The 17,884-nt window shown below is 44.5% G+C and overlaps 1 protein-coding gene across 1 annotated transcript in view; it reads left to right on the forward strand.

Moving 5' to 3' along the window:
* LOC144128975 (uncharacterized) overlaps positions 1-17,884 on the forward strand; it is a 24,786-nt gene continuing 6,902 nt past the window's right edge. The window contains exons 1-10 of the mRNA XM_077662824.1: positions 1-263; positions 823-891; positions 991-1,039; positions 3,323-3,459; positions 4,027-4,121; positions 7,416-7,502; positions 8,532-8,636; positions 12,025-12,105; positions 14,083-14,238; positions 17,388-17,579. Of these exons, the coding sequence (XP_077518950.1) occupies positions 128-263; positions 823-891; positions 991-1,039; positions 3,323-3,459; positions 4,027-4,121; positions 7,416-7,502; positions 8,532-8,636; positions 12,025-12,105; positions 14,083-14,238; positions 17,388-17,579 (1,107 nt within the window). The 5' untranslated portion in view covers positions 1-127. The remainder of the gene's footprint in view (positions 264-822; positions 892-990; positions 1,040-3,322; positions 3,460-4,026; positions 4,122-7,415; positions 7,503-8,531; positions 8,637-12,024; positions 12,106-14,082; positions 14,239-17,387; positions 17,580-17,884) is intronic.

The following is a 17,884-nucleotide window of genomic DNA, read 5'->3' on the forward strand; positions in this document are numbered from 1 at the left end:
GCTGTGCAGGCGGCGTTGTAGTTGGTCGGTGTGCGTGCCGCGTGCGCACGCGTCTGCTTGTTGAAAGTTTTGAAAGTTCGTTTAGAGGATCTTTTTTCCTACCAAAACTCCAGCATAGCTGGTTGAAATGGCTACTGTTTCGCCGAGATGGGTTTTACCGGGCCTCGAAGGCAGTCGAGTGCGGCTGCGGCTGAGTGATGGCGACGTAGAAGGAGTTGTCGCAAGCGTCTGTGATAAAACATTCAGACTCTCACTGGTAGACGGTAAGTACCTGAACGTCATTCAGACGGGTGAACAATTTCGCATGCAACCTTTGATACTTGCAGTCTATCCTTGCTGCTGCTGCTAACAGCGCATTGCAGCGTTGCGAATAGAAAGCTTCGTCTTTGTGCTAAGCGTTGCTCCGTCTAGTGATCGTGACCGTGTGCACAAGATGAAACTCTGAACCAGCGTCGGGGAGAAAGAAAAACCCCTAATGTCAGTGCAGCTGCCACTGTCAGCTTTTTGCGCAGCATTCGAAATATGCAACCTGTGCTGCCATTGCTAACAGCGTAGTACTGTACATGGCAGTGCTGTTAGAACGCTTGTCTCTGCCCATGGGAGTTGCGTCTCGAACGCTTGTCTTCGAGCTTTGGGCGCAAACGCAGCTCGGTGCCTGCGTCTGTGAAGAATGCTCCGCCATTTCAATGTATGATCGCGTTTTGTGTGTGCGTGTTATTTACGAACGCGTGAACGGTGCTCATCATATACACTGCATTCACGCGAGGTAAATTAATGACTGCAGGCAGGCCTCCAGTGATGTATTTTTTTTTTTTTTTCCAGCGATTGACCTCGAAACGCGGGAAGAACTCTCGACCGTGGTTCACTGCCTGGCCAAGGACATCAAGTCGTGTGAGTCTCAAGACGCATGCGTGGTGTATTACACCTTTGATGTAGTGCGTTTGAACCACCCTATGAAGTTGCTTCTTTTAACGGTATTACATTTTGCAGGCGTCATCTTGGAGAACACCAAGCGCAAGAAGTACATTCTCAGCAAAGAGTAAGTTCTTTATACGAATCCTACAGATGTTAAAGAGGCACATTTATTGGCCAAGTTTTGCCACTTGAAGTTTCTTGCTTCTGATGAAAATGTTCAAAACGAAATCACATTTCATATTCAGTGTTCTGTGAGCAGCAAACAAAACATTTTTTTAGCTCAGTGGATTGTGCAGGTATCAGTACTATAGGTGTGCGCAGAGGGGGTGCAGTGGCCTCCTTAATAGACATAAAGAGAGGAGGTGCAAATTTTGTGCCATATAATTTGTTCCCTGCTGCCCAGAAGACATAAATGGGAGCTACCATGAACATTGCCACCCCCCTAGAGGCCCGTGTGCTGTGCAATGTCAGTGCACGTTAAAGAACCCCAGGTGGTCGAAATTTCCGGAGCCCTTCACTATGGCGTCTCATAGCTTTGGGACGTTAATCCCCCATAAACCATACATTGCCGCCTCCTTACGGAAGACTTGTGCACGCCAATGCTCAGTACACCACCAGTTGTGACCTTTGAAACTGGAATGCTTTTACTTGAGGGATTATGGAACATGGTACCAGCGCAAGAAACAAGGACGAAGGGAGAAGAAAGAAAACACGAACGCCGGACATCAACTGAAATTTATTGCAAACTTGCGGGACTTTTAAATGCAGAGAAGCACCACTGTCGCCACCAACCGTTCGCAGCTATCAACACTCGCCGGTGTACAAATGACGAAAGCATCTGAACTAAACAAAGACAAATCAACCAACTGCGTACAACAGCACATTGCAGACTTTTTTTTCTCTTTTTTCTATTTTACCTGCCTTAACCTATAGTCACATTTGCCTGCAAATAATCAATTTCCTTTTTTCCGAGCGCGACAGATGGGGCACTCATACACTTATCTTTTTCTTTCAATATGCATAAAGCTTCGAAAATTTCCCGGCTTCGCTGTGTGCCGAACCTGCGCAGCACACGTGTATCCCTCAGAAACGCTTTGCATGCCGGCTTGTGCAAGCAACGACGAATGTGGGCAGCTAAATGGCCCCCGCCACTTACCGAATTCGCCACTTACCGGAAAAAAAAAAACAAATTCTTAACTACCATTCAGCCTATTCCAAGCTCGTAAAAAGAGCTATTGCAAAAAACTGCATCCGCTCTGCTCTGGACAAGTCTTGCGAACATCAAGTTTGTGACAGCGTTGGTGCCCAGTTAAGGAGTCTGGAGAAGGCCGATTTCCCGAAAGAAATTGTAGCCTCTGTAGTCGAAAGGCTGATTCATGAGGTAAAGTCTGGTGGGCAGCGCAGGCTGGAAGGAAAATCACGCCCCCAACAGCGGCCTGTCGGGGTGCCATACTGGCATCAGTTCTCTCATCACTTGAAAAAGGTCGGCGACAAGTGCGGACCACGTGTGGTGTTTTCGGTCGCGGAAAAACTGGGGCAGATGTGCTGCCGTGTAAATGACGACAAGAGGAGGCCAGCCTGCAGAATAAAGCACACCAAAGCACTTGTTAAATGTGAGGTTGGCGTGGTATACAGAATTCCGCTCGCCTGCGGGAGAAGTTACATCGGCCAAACTGGGCGCTGTCTTAACGAGCGCTTGCCAGAGCATCGCCGGAACATCGATTCGGTAAGTGGCGGGGGCCATTTAGTTTCCCACATTCGTCATTGCTTGCACAAGCCGGCATGCAAAGCGTTTCTGAGGGATACACGTGACCTGCGCAGGTTCGGCACACAGCGAAGCCGGGAAATTTTCGAAGCCTTATGCATATTGAATGAAAAAAGATAAGTGTATCAGTGCCCATGTGTCGCGCTCGGAAAAAAGGAAATTGATTATTTGCAGGCAAATGTGACTGTAGGTTCAGGCAGGTAAAATAGGAAAAAATGAAAACAAAAAAGTCTGCGATGTGCTCTTGTACGCAGTTGGTTGATTTGTCTTTGTTTAGTTCAGATGCTTTCGTCATTTGTACACCAGCGTGTGTTGATAGTTGTGAATGGTTGGTTGCGACAGTGGTGCTTCTCTGCATATAAAAGTCCCGCAAGTGTGCAATAAATTTCGGTTGATGTCCGGCGTTCGTGTTGTCTTTCTTCTCCCTTCGTCCTTGTTTCTTGCGCTGGTACCATGTTCCATAATAATGCAAACCAACCAGCCCAGCTGTCTACCCTTAGTGACATACTTGAGGGAGTCGCAGTAGAAAAACGTGTTCATTACGTTTATGTTAGAACACAATGCTTGCTAGATGCACAGAGCCTCTGCAAGGAAAGCTTTCCTTTAGGTTGTGTACTTTACTGAATGCTCTGCAACTTTCAGACAGGATGGACCACTTTTGCTGAGAGTGCGACCTGTCCGTCCCTGTCCGCCCGACGCATCAGGGGATGGAAGTGAATTTATTTGCCATCGCATGGAAGGTGACACCACGGAACCCATCATGAAAGGCAGCATAAAGCGTAAGTTGGTGGCGTTCCTTGTGGTGGGTGGGGAGAGCCTGATGCACACATCGGTACAAATTCCCAGTTTGCAGTCCTATTAACAACAGTGCATCTATACCTTATGGGGCATCATAGAGTGACAAGATGTTAAAAAGGAATGATTTTACTGTGTGTATTTACAGTAGCTTTAACATTGGTTTTCTTTAAATTACCCTTTTTTTTGAAGATCCGTTTACAGTCGTGATGCACAGATATGTGAAGATAAAAAAAAAATAAACCACTAAGTACCATACAGCCTAAATGTTTACCATCTTGCACTAAGTTATATGTGGCATTCTGTTGGGAAATAGATTTTATAAGAATGCAACCTTATGGCACTGCCAGTTTGTGTACCGAGTTTTCACATTGAGACTTCCTGTAGCACAGACTGAAAATTTTAGTTTTGTGCATCAGATTTGGGCATGTCTTTGTGTAGAAGGATGTAAAAAGTATCATCAGCCTAATGAAAAGTAAAAACGAACCTGGCAGCTGCGATAACTCTCATTAATCATGTTTTCTTGCTTACATCTCGTGCTTCTTTTGCAGTAATCGGTTCCCCAGATGACCTGCCAAAGCTAAAGAAACCAATCGCCACTGAGTTTGAAGTTGTTAACGAAGTGAACGACCAGCTCATTGAGGCGGTATGTATGCTGTGCTTTGCATGTGCTGACGTTTGAGTTCTTTATAGACCAGCACAGTGTTTATAAACATAGGGTCTGCTTGCGGATGCCGGATCCAGCTCGGCGTGAGAAGTAGGGGTAGCATCCATAAGAATACATGGAAGCAAATGTTTTCAAAGGAGTTTTCTGATTACACAGTGCACCTATGCTATCGTCCCTTCTTCAGGAATAACTAAGTTCATCCTAGGACAGTGTGTGGAAGTATGACTTTTGTTCAGCTGTATTGCTATTGTTTGAACAGCAGTATTTTTGAGAGAATGGAGTGTGAGCAGCAGAAGTGTCAGATACACAAGAAGCCTACATGGCTCAAGGAAACACCTAGCGGACAGAGCACCTTTTAGGGATATGTTTGGCTTCATAACACATAATTATTGTGGCATTTTAAAAAGATACCTTCGAAATGATGTAGCATACTTTGACAGACTCTTCTTCAAAGCACTTTCCAGCTCTCAACAAGCAGCTGCAACCATGGGTACTCTGTGAATCAGAGAAATATTTCTGAAAGTTTTGCTTACATGTGTTCCTGAGGGTCACCCTATACTTCCAGCCGGGAGTCACCCCACGCGCACTTAACACGCTTGTTTCAAAAGTACATCACCTTAAAAATAATCTTTCATACTTTCACAGTCTGTTCTAGGATGAGCTTAGTTGTCGTTCATGAAGGGGTGGCATCATGGATGCGCTGCAAAATCAGAAAACCACGGAGAAAACTTTTGTGTAAAAGGGTTATGACACCATTTTCCAGACTCAAGCGGTTTATTACCATGTTGTTTGCTATGCATCTCGGAACAAATGGGCAAATTATGAGCTCATTTGGTGCAGCGAGTAATTTGTAATTGAATTTTTAAACCGTCTCCTGAACCGTGTGACAGTCAAGCAGCACTGGCACACTCGAAATCCATGACTGCATAAGCCGACGGTCACGTGCTTGCTCGCAACTGAACTGCCCATAGTGAGAGTTCAGGCTAGGGGTGAAGGGTGGAAGTTCCGCGCAGGACCACGCCACCCTGCCCGCTGGGAGAGATTATGCAGGGTTGCTATAGTGCTGAGGAACCTGCACCCCACACCAGGATGAAAAAGGCAACAAAAGCCTGTGTCCTTCCCTTTTCTGTCTAGCTCCTGCCTGGTCTCGGCAACTAACCACAATGAGCACGGCCAGACTCAAGTAGGCACGTGCTCTGCTCCGCACCTATCGTGCGCGCGGCAGTTTTTCAGCAAACGACAGCGCTGTCAGATCATGATGTCATTCAGGTTGCTTCAATACGGCTGTTGCTGCCAGGGGGAGGGGATAACTTGGAGCCGATAACTTTTGATTGCAATTTATAGCTCAGATATGCTCGTAGAGCGCTGTTTCTTTTTTAAATATGCATAATGATGTTGTGGCTAGTAGCTGCAATGTAAAACCACTATTTGCTAGTATACGATGTCATGACCCCCTTAAATGTATTTCTATGGGTGCTAACCCTACTCTTCACCACCAGTCGTCCCAACCGGCAACAGCAATGCCACCGCATCTTGCTCACGTCACAGGTCGGTGTTGGTCTGCAGTCTACTTTGTACTATGCTTAGGAATAGAATTTTTCGGCCCTGAATAAGATAACCATTTCATTCATGGTGATGGTGGTGTAAATGTACTGGTGGGATTAGCCTTACTGTAGCCTATTGGTAGTTGCTGCGCCTGAGTCACTGATTTAAGTGATGTTGGCTGTACCACTGTTCTATGAGGCTAGCATCCTTATGAAAAGTTCACAAGTGATCGTGACACTAATCACTGCTCAGTTTGGGAGCACTCAAGATACGCGGTGCAAGAGATGTTGTCCAAGGGAACATTTAATCGCCTCTGGTTTTCCAGGAGTGTCTCTTGCTGTGCACAAAAATGCGGGCAAACTAGGACGAAATGGTTTGCATCACCCACAGCATCACAGTGTATGCACATCGGTGAGGTGGCACAGTCACGGAGTGATGGATTGCAGATTATTTTGTATGCACTTGTATTTTTCCCTAAAATTGCAAAATAATATAGAATTTACAAGAAATTGCAAAGCTGAAGGTGTTATGGTATTGTTCCATGAAATCTCAATGCTGTGCCTGACAGCCTGCTTAACTGATTATGATTAGATTAGCAAGGCTGAATGTTAGGTCAATTAATGAAGCATATTCAGATGAGTGAACAGCACGTGGAGATGCCTTAAATTTTGTTTTTCAATTTTTTTTATCAGCCGTAGTGTCGGTGCCATCCTTTACACCTTAATTGCTGGTTATTTCCAGTGTTGTAGGCGTTATCGAAAAAAAGTAAAATATGTTACTCGTTACACTAAGAAAAAAGGAACGCGTTATCGCCCTACGTTACCTAAGAAAAAAAGTAATGCGTTACTGTTACCGTTACCGAAAAAAGTACCGCACGTTACTTTGCTGTAACTTTATCGCCAACCATTTTAATTAGTGCATCTCCGCCTTAAGCACTAAAGATATCAATTTTGTAAAGCTCATATTTCACACGAAACTTCTAGCCGAAACAACCATTTTACGCAAAATCCTGATTTAACGAGAATACTTTGCAGAAATGTGCAGGAGCTTAGCAATGTTATAGTGGCCTAAAGTTGCCTGTAGAGTTACATGTGATGGATTCTAACTCTGTGGCATATGGTGAAGCCATTTTATGAATGTGAAATTAAACACGAAATGACACTTCCTCATCAACTCTAACTTCACAAAGAAAACATCGCTGAACTCTCAACAAATTTACAGTAATTCTGAAAAATGTCATGTTCCAAAATGCTCGGCATGCTTCCACTCTGTAGAAAGTTGTGTGTGTGAGTGGTTTGGGAAGAGGAGGTAGGTGAAGACAAGTGTGTGAATGTGTGTTCGTGCACGTTTCGTGGTTTATGGCTATTGTCTTTTTTTTTTTAGTTGGGTGTGTCGTCAAGGGCAGGTGTTTTCTGGCATGCATGTGAGCTGCAACAAAGGTCGTCGAGAGCACCTGTTTGTTTATTTGTAACATGACTAGGTGCCCTGCGCTTTTTTTTTTTTCAAAAAAAAGGGGGCGGAGGGGGGAACAACTGGAACAAAAGGTAACGTGACACCTCACGTTACCGAAAAATGTTAACGTGAGTATGTTACCCGTTACAGTTCCGAAATGGTAACGAGTACGTTACTAAGTTACCGAAAAAAGTAATGCGTTACCGCCAACACTGGTTATTCCTTAGCACTGCTTGCTTCATTCATTTATAGGTTTCTTTTTTCTCTTCTTTTTAGGTTGCAGCTATTAAGAGCGAAGAGTCCATTTCTGTTGGATATGAAGGGAAAGACGTCGGACGGCATGGCTTTCTTTCTGTTTTGGTGGTGAGTTTCATGGTGCTGGCTGTGGTTTAGGTCAATAGTACAGAATTAAGGAAGGTTAGGCACTCTCTCTTTGTATGTATGCGGCCACAAGGTCAGAAAGCATTGTAGCCTTCAGCAGCACCCATTCGTCATCCCATTGTCATTATTGGACTCTATTTTAAAAGGACACTGAAGGCAACTCTAAGGCAACTGCATCAAATTTCTCATCCTCGGTGAAAATCAATTCTCTTCCCCTTTCTGGCTTTATCAATGTTTGTCCGAGAAAGGACTTCGTGATTATTGGTGTTAAGGTGGTGGCATGTAGCCTAGCTTCGGGGACCCGCACTAAAAACGTCGCTTGACGCATTGCAGTTTACTTGCGAAAACATCCCGTAGTGTCAATACCTGTGTTTCCTTTTGCAGTGAAACCTTGTTAAAACGTACCCGCTTAAACAGTAGTTTCATTTTAAGAGTAGCACAGTCTAATCCCTGACTCAGCACCCATTGAACACACAGTAAAAGAGCGTTAATTCAAGCTCCGCAGGGACGCTGCTGCAGTTCGAAATAACCATAGTTCGAAGTAAGGAAAGATGACAGTGAGCAGAATGCGGTACACTGTGTTTCTGGAGTGGTACAACTTTTTCTGGCTTATGGAAGCTCTGCTTTCAGTGAAATAAGTGTCTTTTTCATTGCAATGCAGTAATCTGTTGCTGCAGAGCAACTTCAATTAGTCCTCATTGTTCCATTAAAAAGTTCTGCTAAAGGAGAGATCGTTGCACGTCTGTCGAGGGCACTGCAGCTATGCTGTTTAAGGAAGTAGGTGTAGAATTCCTGTGGTTATTGACTGTTGTAGTATGCTTTCCTTTTGTTTTGTAGAACTCTGTGCCTAGTTTGTTACTATGTTGAGTGAGTGCAAATTGGATAAACATTTGGCACTTAAGGCACCCTGAGTAATTGGAGGGGGGGGGGGGGGGGGGGTATGCAAATTCGCATTTTTTTTTTTTTTAGCAGGCAAAGGTAAAGCTTTTCTCTTGTTTGTTCCTTGTCTAGATTGCGACAACAACAAAAGTCTACATCTTTGACGTTTGTGCCTTGGAGGAAAAGTTGTTCAGCCATGGGCTGAAAGAAATTTTGGAATCTAAAGATATTGAAAAGGTATGAGCTTCGGGCTGCTTTGGTTGATTTTCCTATTATACAGCATGTGTTCGTTCCCCCCTGCCCCACCTTTTTTTTGTTTGTTTCTGCTCTCTATGTTTGGCACTGTGCATACTCAGCACACTCCGCCACTACACTGCAATTGTGCTTGATGGGAGGAAATTTTATTTGAGATTATGAAGAGCATGCACGTACTAGAAGGCTTGTGTTGAAATTTCTGAGCAGCATAAGACCTCGGTAGTAAACATGTGGTTTACATGTGTTGAATTTATTGGAAAGGAACATTTCGTAGAGTTAAGTCTGTAGAGCTTCCTCCAGAAGTGCTGCTCATTTGAGGTGCTGCGTACCCATCTTGCCAACCTGTTCATGTGCTTTATTTAACAGCTGGCTAACCTTTACAGCAAGAGATATATCCTCAACGTTCGTCAAAACCGACATGGAAATCTGTCCGTAATCACGTTGCCAACACTACACATACCTTGCTCTACCTTTGTTGCCTATCGGTGGTGCATGCACTAACTATAGCTCTATGTAGTCCTCACAACTGTTCTTCCCCCCCCTCCCAATGATCATGAAACTACCACATGTACGCAGAAGAAACTTGGTCATAAGACATCAAGTTCTTCAAAATGCGTCTTGGGTGCTCAGTGTGCATCTGTGTAGGGCTTACAAATACTGCATTTACTCGCATAATTTGTGCCTTAGTGTAGCACACCCCTAATTTATTACCTAGATTTCTTAATAATTTGCGCTTGCATATTTTGCCCACGGTACTGGCTTAGGGAGATCGCTGCGTGCAGCTTTCCCGTAGGAATGGCTGCAAGAGCAGACTTCTGATAACCTCCAGAGCCTGCGTCATGCCACAATCCGAAACTACCAAACCATTGGCTGTTCTGTTTGCCACTAGTCAGCCAGTTTGCATGTGAGGGTGCCATTTTATCACTTTGTATCCCCATTTGTCTCTGACTGCTGTCTTTGTGATTGTATAGTTCTGCATTTATTGTTTTAAGTTGCACATAAGCCATCACACGGGGAACTGCATAACATGAGTCCGGGGTAGGCACTTTAAAGGGGTGGTATGCGTCGGCTTAAATTTGGCACAAACTTTTTTTTTTTTTTTGGCCAGCGAGGGACACGAGTTGTGGGGTCGGCTAATATGCGGCAATATACCATATATATTGCGCATTATGATCATTGTAATTTGCTCACCCTCCTTTTGAAGCCCTATTAATTTTAGAAAAAAAGAGTGTGTAAATTACGCGAGTAAATAAGTTGTCATAAAGAAAGGCATGATTGCAATCTTATACCGCTGTCACAGGGGCACTTTCAAGGATTTTTGAGTCTAGAGCCTTTGAGATTTTCAATTGCTGTCACATTCAAAGGAGTTGGGCTGCTGCTGCACGGTAAACTTGACTGCAATCGAGAGTTTCAATCATCCCACAGCAAGGTGGTGTGTGGTGTGGTGCCAGTCACCACCAATAAATTTGCAGGCATGCTAGATAAGGCTAGTGATCCGCTTACAAGTTTAACCTGGAAAGATTAAAAACAAAATGTTTATTCATTACAGTAACATTATTTGCTCTTGAAATGAACTTTGTTGTCCTGGACAAACCGTAGTAGTAATTGATGCACTTTTGAAAATGTGTTAGTTTTTATACCGCTGGCAACAATGGTATTATGCTCGCTGCAGTGTTTTGTAGCCTGGCCTGCATTTTCTTCTGCAAACTATGCTGCATATTTGAAAGTCCCATCTTTTTCAGGGGCCCCAGAGATCTCGAGTTCTGCAGTGCTCCATTGACTCGATGGCCATCGGAGCCGTCTGTGTAGCAGCATTTGATTGGCCTTTGAATCGATAGACAGTCGGTTCGAGGGCACCCGAAATGACAGTGTGACAGGGTGTGACAGGTTGTGACAGGGTAGAGTGGGTGGGCACCTAGACCACATATCGCTACGTTTTGATCTTAACCGACAAGCCGAGATGTTCGATCCCGGCCACGGCAGTTGCATTTCAATGGAAGTGAAATTCTGGAGGCCCGTGTACTCTGCAATGTCAGTGCACATTAAGGAACCCCAGGTGGTCGAAATTTCTGGAGCCCTTCACTACAGCGTCCCTCATATCCTGAGTAGCTTTGGGACGTTAAACCCACATAAACCATAAACCACACATAGCTAAGGAAGGGATGAAAGGGGTAGCGATTTTAAAAAGCAGGCAACATTTGCACTTGCTCTCGCTGAAGTATAGTCTTTTTTTTTTCTTTTGCAGTAGGGTAGCATCTGTTGCGTCATCAAGAATGGTAAATCGCTATTCCTTCCATTGTTTGAAAGGAGAAGAGTGTGCGTTTAAATATAAGCCTTTGATAAAGGCGGTGGGAAAAAAGCACACCGTGATATGTTGTACATTGGGAGCATTGGTCAATTGGGCAATGCCTAATCAAGTAGCTTTTTATATTAGCAGTGCTGAGCCGAGAAGTCTCACCGACAAAGAGCTAGCACCTTTGGTGAAAATTGGTTTTTGAGGAAAGGAAATGATGCAGTAACTGCCTGCAGTAACTGTCTCACAAAGGAGTGAGTGAAAGAAGAAAGGAAGAAAAAATGGCTGTGGTTTAGCTCTGGGTAAACCTGAAGTCAGTCTCTCGCCGCTGCTGGGCATTCCTTCTTGATCTTCGTCCCTGGACATGGATTCACACCCCCTCTCCACTCCTTTCCCACTTGGTTTTGCCGGCGCGGCGCGCCGCCGCTAGCTGTCACGGTGGCCATGGCGCCGCCACGCTGAAGGCTCGAAATGCTAGCGTAATATAGGTGCGCGGTGCGCACACCAGCTGTAGGCTATGACGTCACTCCGCACATGCGCACAGCTGGCGGTGCGGTGGTGCCACAGCTCAGCGCACAGCCACACTGACCTCACGGAGTGGCTGGCGTAGTGCAGCTATCACTACAAAAGGTGCTGTAGTGGAGGTCTCCAGGTAATTTCTACCACCTGGGGATCTTTAGCGTGCACTGAAATCACACAGCACACGGGCACCTTTTGCATTTCGCCTCGATCGAAACTCTGCCGCCGCAGTCGGGTTCGAACCCGGGAACTCCGGATCAGTAGCCGAGTGCCTTAACCGCTCAGCCACTGCAGCGGGTCAGCGCCTTTGGTGAGAAGCAGTTTTGGGTTCCTGTTAACAAAGAAAAGGGACTCGTCAGTGATTTGAATTTGTGCAGCTTGTTCTGTTGTGTACGCATAGCCAACGTGTCTTTCTATTTTTAGTCCTTTTTGTTGCTGTCTCCAGTGCACGTTCCTCACCGGTCTTCTGGTCTACTTTTTTTTTCTAGCTCGACTTGGAAGCCTTTCAAGTGGCGCTGGCATGAAATTACATTGCAGTATTACTTTTTGTTGTTGCAGGTAATCCATGGCTGCCGGCATCTGTCTGACTGCCTTTTCCATAAGTACCAAGTTAGCCTGGACAATGTGTTTGACACAATGGCAAGTCTGCATTACATCCTATGCACCTGTGCTGTATCACGGTTTGGTGTCATGGTGTGCTGTTTATTTATTTATTAATCATACCTTAAATGCTTGCTATGGCATTGAGTAAAGGGAGTTACGTGCGTAATGAATCCATTTAGGCCAGCCTCACTTTGTCCTCAGTGTCCCTATAGAAGGGTAGTCCTGTTGTGCATGGGAGTCATAGGCATTAGTAAGGAGTTTAATAAGGGGGTTGCATGACAGTCAATGGGTCATATCCACATGACCCATTAATGTGACCAGTTGGTCGCAAGGGCCCTCGGTGTAACAGCTGAGGTTGCAAAAGATAGATAGATAGATAGATAAAGAGGAGGAGGGAAAGGCAGGGATGTTAACCAGAGGGGGGTTCCGGTTGACTACCCTGCACTGGGGAAGAGGAATTAGGGGACTAAAAGGAGGGAGAGAGAAGGGGAAAAGGCATAACACACACGCACAACGCTGTCACAATTTGTTACTCAATCCAGTCGCTCTCAAGTGGGCAAAGAGTGCCTTGTATGCCTTGAGGGCAGTCGACTGCTGCGGCCACGGACCGAGGATCTTTTGCTCTGCTGTTAATGGGCGAGGATCGAGGCGGTCCAGGGCCGTGGAGGTTACAAAAACAAAATTTGGAGGGTAGGCAAGGAATAAAATTACAGAATGCTCAAAAGAATTGAGGTCACATAGTGATAGACAAGTGGTAGATGAATCTACAGTAAAGGCATGTTGCTGCTACCTCTTCTTTTATACATTTAGTAATCGCATTTCGATGGAGGTGAAATTCTAAAGTCCGGTGTACTGTGCAATGTAAGTGCACATTAAAGAACCCCAGGTTGTCGAAATATGGCATCCCCTATAGCCCTAGTCGCTTTGGGATGTTAAAGGGGCTCTAATAAAGTTGCAGTATGGCTGGGATGTTAAAGCACGCCTCTTCACGAATACTTTCCAGCAAGAAATTTTTTAATGCGCTTTGTAGAAGTTGAGTTATCTGTAGTCAGAATTTGAATTTCAGCGTCTTCGCGCCTTTCCCTCTCCTCTCGTCGCTTTTTGTACGCTGGAAGGTCGGCGGTCCTCCACCAGCCCCACCTCCGGGAGTGGAGCCTCCTCACCCGCCGGAGCTACGCGCATTATTGGCCGTGGCCACGCTACCTGCCCGACATCTGAAAGAATCTAACCAGTAGCCACCTCTCAACATGTATGCATAGATGCGAGCGATGGAAGAGGGTGCGAGCATGAAAAAGTCGCTGGGAAGGGCTCGCCAACTTTCACGCGTGATTGTGGGTCCTCTGCTGCGTGTAGAAATGTATTATTTGGCTCAGGTTTTCATGACAACACAATGCAATGATTAAGCGAGTTGATGTGCTTTCCTCAAAAGGTGTTTCAGAGCCCCTTTAAACCCCACAAACCAAGCCAAACAGTTAGTAGTGCTGTGCAGCTGTGGAATGCCTTGCTCTCTACAACTGGCTTAGTGAGTTATTTAGACTATCGCTTGCTGCGCCAAGAATATTTAAACACATCCCGAGGACCCTTTGGGAGCCCGTTCAAATTAGCTGATGCAAGACCTGTAGTGTCCGAATCAGCGAGTCTGCGACACCATAGACTTACGTGGGCATTGGCCGAGACCGTGCCAGCAGTTCAGATTACCCAGATTTTTTTTTATTAACGGGGTTCATATTAAGGATATTTTACTGTATTACCGAAGACCGGCATGAGCCATACGTTTCCTTCTGAGACTCTCATTTGCCAAGTTCAGTGACTTGTTTTTTTGTAACGAGGCGTAGGCATGAGTGGAGTTGCATAGACCTGTGACAGCTTGTGCAGAAAGCTGACCAGGTACCGAGTTGTGAAAATACCGCTGTGAAGTTGAATTCGGCATTCCTTGAACACTTGTTTGCCTTTGCTTTCTAGGAGTCTCAGGAGTCTTAACCAGAGTTATGTTGTGCTGCCTTCTTTTGCCAGGTGGCCGACGTCATCATCCAGCATAACATAAGTGTGGATGCTGGCCGTTATGAGTTCCCAAACCTTGTGCAGGGCGTCCAAAACTGCCTCAGGAGCTTCCTCAAATTTGACTGTCTGCAGATGAAGTATATACGCTCGAGGCAAGCGATCCAGGAGGTCAGTGCTTTTAAATAAACCTGCTGGTCATATTGGTAATACGGCACTACTCAGGTATGGCAATCACACTGGGAAGCCACATCTGTGAACATTTAGATGTTGGTCTAGTAGAAGAAATGGTGGAAGCAAACATGCCGTCTTTTGGAAAGGCTTCCAGACCGAAAAATTTTGACCCATTACAGGAGCGCAGGTATTGCTTGGCGAAGCAGGCACATCAGATATATCAAATACACCATCTCAAGAGCAGTACCAGGGTTGCTTATGTGCCACCTTATCTTGCAAATGGTCGTGATTACCTCATATTAGTGTTGTACATGTTACAGAAAGCAAGTAACCGATAGCAATTACTTCATGTGAAACTTAAACGATTTCGATCGTCAGTTATTGCCCCAAGAAATTAGCTGAAGAATTTTTTGCGCTCCCAATGGCTTTGAATTAACGGGGTTTTACTGTATGTCATTTTTCATCTATCTTTTGTTAGCATAGCACATATATAGTGAGGCAAGAATGAGCTGGTACGGCTTGGTTGATAATGTCACCTGCAGTTGTTTTTTGGTCTTCTTTGGCATTTTTTTACAAGTTTCCTTGTGGACACATCAGTAGCGAAACTGAAGAGTATCTTGATATACACTTCGGAGAGAAGTGCTTTAATTTAACATGTGAAGACTTTGCAAACTGCCTTGAAACTACACCAAGTTCTGTGCTTCTCTCTTGACGAAGTTCTGAGTGGACAAAGCCCATGCTCACTCTCCATGACATTCTGTTGTGTCGTCATGGTGAAATACGAAATCTCAAGTGCAGAATGCAGGGCTAGTCAAGTGCACATCGCTTAGTCTTGCATGTGCAAACATCCTCGCATGCATGGCTTCAATTCAACCATTGCCACTCTAATGCGAGGGAATTCCATGCTGTGCCATTGTTACCCACCAAGCTCAGGTTTTGGATGTTGTATCGAAGAAAATGCAATTTATGACAAGTAATCAGTTGCTTGTAACACGTCACTTACAAGTCTGCCTCATACCCACCCTGGTTGCTGGCAAGGTGGCACTGAAACTGTTGTGTCAGGCTGTATTGTGTGGCAATGGAATTGCATTTCAGCTTCTTTTCTCTGGCTTTAGTGTGTAGGCTGTGCGCAGGCAGGAAGCCGTACTCTACACCTTGGCAAGGTATCAAGTGGTACTTTTCGTGCTTGGGTTTTTGAAGCACGAAGCAAAGACATAAGAAGCTGACGTCACGGGCATTTCATTTTTTTTTTTTTTTTTCGTAAGAAGGATTGTGGTTTATGGAGGTGCTGCCAGCAAATGTTTCTGTATATGTCTGCACCTATTGCTGTTCGTGTTGTGCATTACACTGCCAAGAGGGATGGATTTCTTAGGTGCACAATGAATCAGTAGCCATTAGATAGCTGTGGTCAGTTGAGGGTGACCAGAAGCAAGCCACTGTACCTGCATTTTTGTGGTTGCTGTTGGCAAGTGGAGCACGCACTAATATTTAGTTTGCTGTCCATGGATCCTGAGCTCAACTTTTCAAGCAGCCTCGGCATCTGTGCCTGATACTTTGGTTGGCCGGCATTTTTCTTTAATTGTGCACAACAGTGATGTGGCCAGCAATGTTGTATGGAACTGAAGCAATATCCCTCAAGAAGGCATGCATGCAAAAGATGAAAGTTGCAGGAATGAGGATGGATGCTAAGATGGACATGTGGAGTGACAACCACTGGAGAGAGTCCATAACAACCACATGTGAGAGATGGCCAAATTCACAGATGTTGTACAGAAAATTCATGAAGGAAGGCTGCAATGGTTTGGTCATGCAATGAGGAAGGACTGAAGAAGGTTGCAGAACTGAGTTGTTCCAGAGGGTGACCCAGAAAGAGGTGTCGAGACTATGCAGAGAAAGATCAAACAATCATGAATCTTCATTCAGCATTCTTCCACATATAATAGAGAGATGCTGGAACAAGAACAAAAATCCTGCCACAGGCAGTTTGACAAGATTCTTGCCCCTTTTTATTTGGTAGCACACCTGTTCTGTACTCACCTAAGGATGAAGAAAATGGCGGGAATGGGCTGATAGGATAAAGTGGACAGGGCCCATCAAAATCAGCGACTCCATATAAAAATCTGGCTGAGATGTAAAGAATTTGGTATGACATTTCTATTATTACAAGCATTTGCAGGCATAATAAATTGGTTTTGAGGAAAGAAAATGACTCGGTAACTCTCTCAGGTACCTTGGTGGACACCCCAAACCATGATGTAAGGAAGGCATAAAAGGAGAGAGTGAAAGAAGAAAGGTAGAAATCTCACAGAGAATGAGAGCAGGCTGTGAAGACATGAAGCCTCTGTTTATTAATTAGTAACATCATTGAATGTCTGCAGCCATAGCATTTTTGCCTGATGTGTCTTTCGAGCTTTGGGCTCAGTATTGCCAGTTGGACCACGTTTATCCCTAGTGAAATCACAATATTAGTTTGAGCAGAGAAACCAAGTCATCCTTTTTTGTTTTGAAGTGGTAATGGGTCTGTCAAAGGCAACACGGAACATTCTTGTATGCATTCTTTTAGATAATACAGTGTATTTTACATAATTTGGACCAAGGTTTAATAATGACTCACACATTTTTCAAGTGGAAGACCAAAGTAGTATTATTAGTTACTGTTTGATGCAAGTATGTTCTATTCAGTTGTTGAACTAGTTTATAATTCAAAATATTTAATTTACCTAGAACTGTTGGCAAAACCAAATGGAAAGGTTGAATTCGAAACTAGCACAGCATCAAAAAAAAAAAAAAAACCTTATGTTATTGTTTCCAGAAAGGTAGACTTCTGCTAAAATTCTAATTGGAATGGTTTGCAAGTCCACAGATGCCCAAATTAGCCTCAAATAATTTACTATGTTCTGCTATTCATACTAGGCAACTGCCAGTACCGTTTTTGTTTTTTTCTTGCAAAATACGTTTTTTCCCCCAGGCTTGCATATGACTGCAGTCTGCTCTTTATAGACATCTGATTAGCAAGAACTGGAATGAAAAGCTCAGGGGAAAGACAGTGGTTTAAAGTGTCACTCACGATTGAACTATAAACTTCTGTGAAAGCGCAGCATCTCACTTGACTAGTCTGACATTGCTGCTACTGGCTTTATTCACAGCAAGTGCTCATCTGGAAGCAGCGGCCACTCTCACTGCGGCAGATTGATGCACTGGCGAAGGACGTGGTCTTTCTCAGGGAGCTTGCTCATGCCTGCCTTAGGGAAATGCTGATAAAGTTTCACTCGGGCGTGAAATTCTTTGTCACCTTGGACCGTAGCTGCACTGAGAAGGAACTTAGTTACCTGCCAGAGGTACGTTGTCACCACTTTTTTCCATTTCCCAGTGCATGTAGTCGCACACCAGTTTGCTTTCTACACAGAACTTGATAAGTTGTATACTGTATTTACTCAAGTGAAACATGGAGGTTTGAAGCTGATGATTGAAATATAAAAAGACACCACCTGTGTTGTAATTAGAGGTTGGGAAAAAAAAAAAAAGTCCGCAGTGTTTTAAATGAAAAATGTCACTATCTTTGACACACACGTCATAGCTAGTTGGCTATTAAGTAGGAGTTGTACTCAGTACATTAGAAATAATTTTATGACTGCTCTCACAA

The sequence above is a fragment of the Amblyomma americanum genome, chromosome 4 (genome assembly GCF_052857255.1).
Source record: "Amblyomma americanum isolate KBUSLIRL-KWMA chromosome 4, ASM5285725v1, whole genome shotgun sequence".
Classification (NCBI taxonomy): Eukaryota; Metazoa; Arthropoda; class Arachnida; order Ixodida; family Ixodidae; genus Amblyomma; species Amblyomma americanum.